Raw genomic sequence first — 10,393 nt, 5'->3', positions numbered from 1 at the left:
AGCTTTGGATTCATCTAATAAGTGAAGTTTTACGAATCGTTTTCTAAGAATTTTGGAATTTTTATTTACGGAATTCATTATCAAATACATCCATTAACGACATCAGTATTAAATTTATAAGATTAAAATTATTTTTTTATGAAGACACATTAGAAGTTTAGATTTTGTATTTTTTTTAATGATAAGACTTATACTCGCTTGATTATAATAATTCAAATTTAATTTTGCTAACAACCAATCAGCTATTTAATAAAAATTGTAAAATTAAGAAACCACATCCTTTAGTTATTGTTGTCGTTATTTCTATTTATAGAAAAACAAAACATTTAGACATTCGGAAATGGAAAATCTCCATGAATAACACCACTCACGAAATTTCGTTTATTCCTGTTCTATTTTAAATAACTAATTTAGAGGGAGTTATCCAGGCGTCGACGATTACATTTTAGCCTTAACTGCGATTAAAGACTTCGATATATTCACATTTAACATGTCACAGCGACGACTTGACAAATTGATTCAGATCAGCGGGATGCCCGACATCTTTCGCCACCCAGTGTTTCCAGCTTTGTATAAAAACCGTGTTAAATTCCACCAACCCCCACATCAACAATGTCTCCCAACAGTGCAGTCTCCTGTAGTTCGGTGTTAGTTGTGATCATAGTTCTATTAGTGGAAATAACCACTTATACATGTGGCGATGTCGATCAAATGGTAGATGCTAAAATTCCAGACGACAATTACCACCAATATCAACAGGGAACGAAGAAGAACTTCGCGTTGTGGTTTGGACCACGACTGGGCCGAAGAAAAAGAAACTTTGAAGATGAAGCACGAGTCGCAGAAGAGTTTCAGGAGGCCATGAAACTACTAAAAGAACGACCTTGGATCATTATTGCAATAGATAAGAAAGTTGATGATTATACACCACGGCTCGGAAGGGAATCTGGGGAAGAAAAAAGGGAAGAACTGTCGACGCCGCCATTTGCCCCTAGACTAGGACGACGACTCTTACCGTTCAATCCCAGACTTGGGAGAGGAAATTATTTATTTTAAATTAATGAATTCATAATCTGATATTTTAGCAGTTTGTAATTAGCAAATAAAATGTTGTAAATACACGTGCATAAGTGAAATTAATAATTAATAAGCGAAACTGAATCCCATTAACAATTTTCAGGTTTATGAGTTAAGTAAAAGGGATGTGTTGTGAATACTTCCTACAAGAAATAGCGATTGACGAAACACATAATTAAAAAATGAAATTTAGTTAAATTCTAATAAAATACAAACAAATACTTCTTTTAGTAGCTTTTGAAACCTAAAAGATTTTACACACAATAAATCAAATTTAATTTTAGATAATTACTAGCTTTTCCCCGCGGCTTCGCTCGCAGAAATTAATATTGTTTCTCCATAAAACCTTTTAACTCCCAATTCACCCATGCAACGTCTTAATTTTATGTAATGTCGCCATCTTAGATTTCAAATACAAACGTAGCAAGAACATTTCATCCTTAAGGGTTGATTATTTAAAATTGCCAAAACACGTATTTGCTTAATTTCAACAATGAGTAACCTGTAAATCCGAGTACAAATAAAACATACCCTATGGAAACGTTGCAATTTCTTTTCATTTGATTAATAATATCAAACATAAAGTATGTCCGAAACAAAAATAGTAACACCTTACCCCCCCCCTCTTGGAGGTTGAATTTTTTAAAATGTAGAGATAAGTCTTTCAGAAATTGAATGAGAGACCATTAAGACAAACTTTCAAGTAAATCTGACGACAAATAATATATGTTTCATTTAAACATTGCAACTCCCCTTTACCACTCCTACCCCAAAGGAACGGGATAAAAAGTATCCCATATCCGTTTCCTGATTGTAAGCTACCTCCTCACCAATTTTCAGCCAAATCGGTTCAGCCGTTCTTGAGTTATAAATAGTGTAACTAACACGACTATCTTTTATATATCTATATACGATATAGATAATAGAACTTATATTACCATTATCATTAATAAAATTCATTTTTTAACTACTACGTTAGCTTATTTTGCGTTGATAATAAATTTTCTTCGTAATACCTACTGAAAAACTAAAATCTTCAAGAGATAACTATTGCGTGCATCGATTGGAAACGTTTCAATAAATAATAATTCAATTATCTACCCGTTCGTCTATATAATAGATTTAAAGCTACTAGGCACATCCTGACTTCGGAAGGTTCGATAGTTAGTTCCGGAATATATTATCTAGTACTTCCGGGCATGCGCTGTAATTTTAGAAACCCTAAACTCATCTCGTTCGGACACGATTCGATAGATGCGAGGGTGCGCAGCATCTCGATGACTAACCCTGACCAGCTTGCACAAGCGATTAAATAAACACAAAGGGATGACGAAATGCATCCATATACCGAATGGAATTTATAGAAGACATGCCTCATGCAGTGTATGGGTTTCATGTGACAAATAAGGGGCATGCCGATAAAGGGATTTCTCCTTAGATCTCTCATTAGTACCTCACAATAGAAATCAGCGATACTTAAGTGAGGTAAACCTCTTGTAAAAAACCGGGGAATTCCATCACCTGCTTTATGGGGGTAGGACTAAGCAAAGGGAGTCTTTGTAGGCAAAATTATCTGGTGGTGGAATGTACTTCAAAATCACCATTTGGTATAATAATCGGATTGATTCTTCCAAAAGTTTTCTAAACGAGGTAGCGAATGATGCAAGGCGTATATACCTTTTATGCCCTTTATACAGTAGTCTGTCGGGGTCTACACGAAGCAATTTGGCTAACCTCGTGGGGACCTTAACAATCCACCTCTCAAAGTCCTAATTCAACAAAAATATATTTGAAGCATATAAACTATAAAATTCAATGTGGTCACCTTTCCTTTTTTTTTTAAGAAAAACCGAGACAATTACTCTAATAGTTTCTAATTAAATTCTAAGTATTGTGTTTGAATCATTCACACAGTTGTCAGCACATTTGCAGTCAACAAAGTGACTTTTTCATACATTCTCTTCATAGTGATGCGTTAAAGCTGCAAGGCTCTTTATTGGACAGTTTCTAAAGGTTCACAAGAAGAAGCAGTGTGGCTAACTTCGTGAGGACCTTAGCTCTAGTTTCTAATTGTTTACTAAGTATTGTGTTTGCATCTTTCCGCAATTTTTCAGTCAACACAATAGCTTTTTCACACAATCTATTCATAGTGAACCGTGAATGAGGCAAGGCGTTTATGTATACCCTTTGTGTGCTTTCTAGGTCAGCCACACGAGGAATGTTGGTAACCTTGTAGGGATCCTAATATTTCTGATGCAAATAAATTACAAAATCCAGTACAAAATTCTTTTTCGTATTTTAAAGAACAACGGAGATAATTAGTCCTGTATTTTTCATTTGTTTACTAAGTATTGCGTTTGCATTATTTATCGAGTTTTTCGCAAATTTGGAGTCAATACGAAAGCTTTTCTGTAGTTTTTCCAATGCTCACCTGGGGGTATTTTTTTATGACGTAAATTTTCAAAAGTAAAACTACTTAGTTGTTTTACAGATTTAATCAAATAGACGATAAATATTTTCTTAAAAATTGGAAGGCGTTTTTAAATGTCTTTCGAAGTAGCTTTAGTGCAGTTGTGTCATTTGCTGGGATCGGACTTTTCTCGTGGCGATTTGCGACTGCATTTCCACGTTTTCCCGTTAGCGAGCGTAATCTGTCTACGCTCGTAGCGTTCCGATTTTTCTCGTAATCGTTCGCCGCCGTACTCGCTGTTGCACTTCGTCTACTTAGCCGCAGAAAACAATAATAAAAGCCAATATAGCTTGTTTGTTGTACCTCCTACCGGTCTAATTGTTGCCTGGGACGCGCAATTTTCAATTAGTATACGTGCAAGTAACCGAAATGACGGAAGTTCGGACAAAAACTAACGAATTAAACAGTGCGGACGCCACCCAACAAGGGTTGAACGATAGTGCCATCCCCAACAGCGCTGGTTAGTAGTTTACTTGTTCTTTTTTTCATTAGGTACTCTCTTTTTGCGCTGGTGTTTTTCAATTATTACCTATCTGCATCAAGTGAAAAGCGAATATTTTTTTTTTAATTTTTGATCTAGCAAGAAAATATATGTTAAATTAACCACCAAAGATATCTGATGGTTTATGTTTTGGTTTGATGTTTTGAAATGGTATTGATTACCAACGTAGATCATGTTATCGACTGAAGAACGGAGAAATGTATTTTTCAGGAAAACATCCCTGCTTTCCAACCCGATTTAACCTAATAAAACGATTGTTTACAGGTACTACAACAATACATAAGGTATCTAATGAATAAATATGTTATAAAATTTAAAATATATGTCAACGTAATCGACAATTACTACCCTTATACCAGAAAATAGTTATTTAGAAAAGTAAATACGTTATTTATAATTTGCTTCCTTTGAAAATTTTAAATAAACTTTGTAACTAATTGTAAAGTTAAAAATTATGAATACCGTAACTAAAAATAAACAAGAAAAACTCGTTTATTATACCGTTTGCGTTAATTGAAGGTAAATGTGTTGGTTAAAAAAATGTTAAAATAAAAAACATTTGTACATTTTCGCCCGCTAGACATTTGCATAGATAAATATGTACACTACAGTATGAAGATTGTTCTTCACTTTTGAAATAGACCATAGTTTCCTAGGTCATTTTTAGTTACTCTGATGGTGTGCTTAAACTCTCGTGTGTATGTATACCTTTTAAAAACATATTTGTTTAACAACGTGATAGGTTTGACGTAGAAAGTCATTTCCATTTGTAATAAAGTACAGTTCGTACGGTATATGCTGGCAAACTTTTATATATGTATATTATAAACACTTCTTTTTAAATATTTCCCAATAAAATAGNAACTTCAGCAACAAAAGCCAACTTTTTAGATTTTATAAATCAATAATCATTTTCTGAATTTATTTGCAAATACTATTTAAAACAATTCACTTAGGTATTGGATTCATTTTTTGAAAGAAAGCACCCTGAACTATCTACTTCAATCAAAAATCTAATTCGTGAATTACTTTTTTTTATCGAACATTAATTACCACTAGTAAATACCTTCCCTAAGTGACAAGTTTTTAAGTGCAATATTAATTTAATGAAATTTGAACTATTTTGTAATTAATCAAAGTCCTGCTCAATTTATGTACTAAAGAAGAACTCCACTTAGTTATAAAAATGAGATTTGGAAGCCCAATTTTTTTTACTAAAAATTGTTATAGTTAATGAGAAATATCCTTTCCTACTAAAAAAATTGTTTTCTTGAGAGAAATACTATTGCAGTACCTGATGCTATAAAAAATCCTTTTTACTAATAAAATTAATCACCATAAACTTAAAAAAAATCATACATTTCTTCTGCAAAATCTATATAAATATTAACCGAATAGTTTAACTTAATCCTAAGTGGACTTACCATTACGCGCTTATATTAAGTTAAATGCACCAGAGTGTAACTGATTAAAATGAGACCGATCGATAACCGGCGAATCTTTTATAGGGTTGTGGCCAAATCTGGTGTGCAACGATCCAACCAAACGACACTTTTAATTGAGCTTATTATAGACATGCAAATAACTAACAGCATCTATTTAAAAGCACATGCCTATCAGACTAACTATCTTTCGACAGGCATCACTCTCTTCTTCAAGCCAATGAAAAAAATATCGCCACACACGTACCTAATACATATGCAATATTGAAGTTAAGAAAAACATAAATTAAATGTTAATTATAGTGTTTTTGTAACAAAGCTCAGGGGAAAATTTAGTATTTTCTTTGGTTGAAAAGACTATATAGAATTGAAAAAAATTACTTATGAAGCCTGGTTGTCACTGAAATAAAAATTGGGATGCTGGAGCGAGATCGAGACTAAAACGTTTCGTTTATGCAATAATATAATAATAATTGAAAATATTAAACAATACCATTACTTATAACAGAAAAAAAGCAACTTAATATTACCAAAGGTGGCATGGATTAAGAAGATGAAAAATAAATAAGAATGTGACAATTTTAGATCAGAAAGCAAAGTAATTCATATCTTTAGGATACGGCCGGGTACCGCATAATGAAACCGGGTACCCGGATACAGTGAAAAGAAGGAAAACCAACACCATCGATAATAATTTAATAAGTACTTGTAACAAAAAACCTGCCTAATTTATAATATATTATTTATTGATTACTATAGTAAATTATTTGTTATTTAGATATACAGTGGAATTCGTTTATTATGACTCCGCCTATATTGGCCAACCGCTTAATACGAAGTAATTGCAGTGTTAAGTTTGGTTTTCATATTGAATTCTTTGCAGGAAAGTTTGGATGTAATGACTCCGTTTAAAATATCGTTTATTATGACTGATTCTCAAGAAATCATATCCGCCTATAGTGACCCAAATGATTAATAATAACATTTTCGCTCATTTTTCTGACCCTTTTTCTGTATATTGATATTACAATTAATCGTTCTTTTTCTTTTTCTGTTAATAAATGTATACAATTTGTAGTTTTTCTCTCTATTAAACAAAAAAAATTAACCAAAATAGAAAGTTGTTTATTCTCTAAGACTATGCTTTGTAAGACGCCGGCTTAGTATGACGTATTTGTCATTTCCATTTGATGTCATTATAAGCGGATTCTGTTGCAGTTTTTAAATGACTTTTTGAACGGAACCTAATGTGGCTTGGGATGTTGGTATTAATTCAATACGCGACTAAATAATTGAAGGTTTCGAAAACTAAAACTGAACCTTTGAATGCCCGACGACAAATGGTAGACTGAATAGAAATTATATATATATATATCACTTGAATTATTCAATTAAACTGCAATTAATTACAGTGATTGCTCTCGAGCATGTGCCAGAACATATTACATGATTATTAAACCGAGAAATATTTTCGGTTGCATCAGTTATGTCTTTGTTATGCCAACCATAGCGAAACAGTTTCGCTCGGTCAACAAATTCATCAGTTAGATGTTGTAAACATGTTCTAAAACAAAAAAAAAAGTAAGTCCGGCCCCTTTACCAAATAATATGAAGCTTCTATTTAAATCTTATAGAAAATTTCCCTCTATGTACTAAACTAAGGGAAAAAAGAAAATTGTATTTTTTTCTATACAAAAATAGAAAGCGATGTTTTTGAATGAAAAGAATCCATGTAACAAATTGGTATCATTTTGATATGTGTCAATTTTATTTTGTAAAAGTCGATGTGTCTTGATTTACGTTGTCACTGATGTTGGGGGTATCTAACATATAATAAATGATGTTAAATCGACTAAATCAGTTGGAGACTTTAATATTCTATACCACCTAAAGCTTCAAGTTCCTTATATAAACTGGAAAAATTCTCAAACGTACCAAAGCAACAATGATGTTTAACAAAGTTGCATCTCATAGCACAAGCCTTATTGTTATTTTTCTTCTGCTCAATGACTTATGTATCGGAGCTGAGAGTGAAGCAGCTGCAGACGGTGAACGCGAAATACAGCAATTCCACAACGGTAAGAAGTTTGCATTGTGGTTTGGACCAAGATTGGGAAGGAAGAAGAGACATGAAGATGACGAGGCGATTGCCAAAGAAGAAATGGACGCTGTAATGAAACTCGTGAAAGAAACACCATGGGCTGTTGTGGCATTAAACAATGGTAAAAGGAGACAATTGATTGACTACATCCCTAGAAGAGGAAGAGAATCTGGAGAAGATTCAGAGATGCTGTCAAGAATTGGAAGACAATTTGATTTTAGACCGAGGCTGGGTCGGGAAAAGTACATCTACCCAGAGTAAGTTTTTTAAAATAACAGAATGTGTTAGTAAATTGTACGTTCTCATAACAATAAAAAGGTGATATTAACTTATATTATTGTCTTTTACTTATACAAGTCATTTCTGTACCTAGGTATATAGTTTTAGTTTTTAATTCAAAGTATTCGTTTCTTTATTTAAAGATATCGATTCAGTAACTGCATTCAGTTTCTAATTAGATTTCCGGTTGGAAATGCTCCACGGTTCGAACAATGTATTAAGTTTTCAATTAAGTGGCTTTTCACCTAAATCCTTAAAAAGCTCGGCGACTATTTCAATTGCAAATTGCTGTAGAAATACGTTCAAAATGGGAAAATTTCAAAAAATTTCGTAGTGTTGTTTTAAATTATATTTTCGCAAAGAAATTTAAAAAAAAACGTTATTTTTTAATTATTAATTGAAAGTCAACGTTAAAAAATGAAGTCGAAACTGATTGAATGATTGGTAATTTTTCAAAAGTGCTAATCTTTTTATATTTTTTTATTTTACTCATGTAATCAAGAAGGAGTAGTAGGAGACACTTAGAGATGTCAAAAATACTTTTTTGATTTATTATTTCAGGTGTAAAATATAAAATAGATTTCCCTTTTGTATTTTATGGGCAAAATGCAAAATACGTATTTTCAAAATACTTTTTTTTTTGTAGTAACTTTTGAATTTTCTACATTTACTTAAGTATAAAATATTTTTTAAGAAAACTTTGCAGGCATTTGCTTGCTTATTTTTTAAACATTGGAGTTTTTCTAGACTAATAGTGGTGTTTGCACTATATCACCAGCTGCGAATATTGAGTATGATTCATATTTTTCTGTTTGAAGTGATTGAGATAGAGTTATTCTATCTTTATGTCATAGTATTTTCAGTTCAGTAACAAATAATTCTTCTATATGCTTCCTTATTTGCCTTTGTCACCTGCTTTAATTGGAAAAAAGACACTGATGCCAAAATAGTTTGTTTAGCGTGAAAGATCGGAGGTAAAATAGGGTTGCAAATAATTTTATTGGTGTAAAATCGATATCAATAATTTTATATCAAAATATTTACAACCCTATTTTGTTTCCAATCTTTTACACATTATAATAAGAGAAAGAAATGGAATCCAGTTTCTTTAGCTTTGGGTTCACCTAATGAGCGAAGTTTCTCGAATCGTTTTCTAAGAATTTTGGATAGGTAATATGCATTTATTAGCACACCACAATATCTTGTAGTTTTCAGTTCGATATTGTTTTGTGAGCTAGTTTGTCGTAATTCGTAATTCATGGAATTTCGTAGTTTCTTGTTAAAGATAGGATAAGTGGTGATTTAGCAGGTGCTAATATCAATTTAGAACTTCAAAATTCNAGTTATTGTTGTCGTTATTTCTATTTATAGAAAAACAAAACATTTAGACATTCGGAAATGGAAAATCTCCATGAATAACACCACTCACGAAATTTCGTTTATTCCTGTTCTATTTTAAATAACTAATTTAGAGGGAGTTATCCAGGCGTCGACGATTACATTTTAGCCTTAACTGCGATTAAAGACTTCGATATATTCACATTTAACATGTCACAGCGACGACTTGACAAATTGATTCAGATCAGCGGGATGCCCGACATCTTTCGCCACCCAGTGTTTCCAGCTTTGTATAAAAACCGTGTTAAATTCCACCAACCCCCACATCAACAATGTCTCCCAACAGTGCAGTCTCCTGTAGTTCGGTGTTAGTTGTGATCATAGTTCTATTAGTGGAAATAACCACTTATACATGTGGCGATGTCGATCAAATGGTAGATGCTAAAATTCCAGACGACAATTACCACCAATATCAACAGGGAACGAAGAAGAACTTCGCGTTGTGGTTTGGACCACGACTGGGCCGAAGAAAAAGAAACTTTGAAGATGAAGCACGAGTCGCAGAAGAGTTTCAGGAGGCCATGAAACTACTAAAAGAACGACCTTGGATCATTATTGCAATAGATAAGAAAGTTGATGATTATACACCACGGCTCGGAAGGGAATCTGGGGAAGAAAAAAGGGAAGAACTGTCGACGCCGCCATTTGCCCCTAGACTAGGACGACGACTCTTACCGTTCAATCCCAGACTTGGGAGAGGAAATTATTTATTTTAAATTAATGAATTCATAATCTGATATTTTAGCAGTTTGTAATTAGCAAATAAAATGTTGTAAATACACGTGCATAAGTGAAATTAATAATTAATAAGCGAAACTGAATCCCATTAACAATTTTCAGGTTTATGAGTTAAGTAAAAGGGATGTGTTGTGAATACTTCCTACAAGAAATAGCGATTGACGAAACACATAATTAAAAAATGAAATTTAGTTAAATTCTAATAAAATACAAACAAATACTTCTTTTAGTAGCTTTTGAAACCTAAAAGATTTTACACACAATAAATCAAATTTAATTTTAGATAATTACTAGCTTTTCCCCGCGGCTTCGCTCGCAGAAATTAATATTGTTTCTCCATAAAACCTTTTAACTCCCAATTCACCCATGCAACGTCTTAATTTTAT

General features: G+C 32.6%; 2 protein-coding genes across 2 annotated transcripts; both read left to right on the top strand.

Moving 5' to 3' along the window:
• Positions 1–612: 612 nt before the first annotated feature.
• Positions 613–1,056, top strand: LOC112904956 (PBAN-type neuropeptides-like). Its single transcript, XM_025976313.1, has one exon. It carries the CDS (start codon positions 613–615, stop codon positions 1,054–1,056), a length of 444 nt encoding a protein of 147 aa, XP_025832098.1.
• Positions 1,057–7,029: 5,973 nt separating this feature from the next.
• Positions 7,030–9,985, top strand: LOC108734711 (PBAN-type neuropeptides-like). Its single transcript, XM_018466361.2, has 2 exons — positions 7,030–7,852; positions 9,571–9,985. The coding sequence occupies exons 1-2, from the start codon at positions 7,437–7,439 to the stop codon at positions 9,983–9,985; spliced, it is 831 nt and encodes a 276-aa protein (XP_018321863.2). The 5' UTR covers positions 7,030–7,436.
• Positions 9,986–10,393: the final 408 nt, after the last annotated feature.

This window comes from Agrilus planipennis, unplaced genomic scaffold (assembly GCF_000699045.2).
Source record: "Agrilus planipennis isolate EAB-ADULT unplaced genomic scaffold, Apla_2.0 scaffold66, whole genome shotgun sequence".
Taxonomy (NCBI): domain Eukaryota; kingdom Metazoa; phylum Arthropoda; class Insecta; order Coleoptera; family Buprestidae; genus Agrilus; species Agrilus planipennis.
This window is presented reverse-complemented; position numbering and strand designations above follow the sequence as displayed.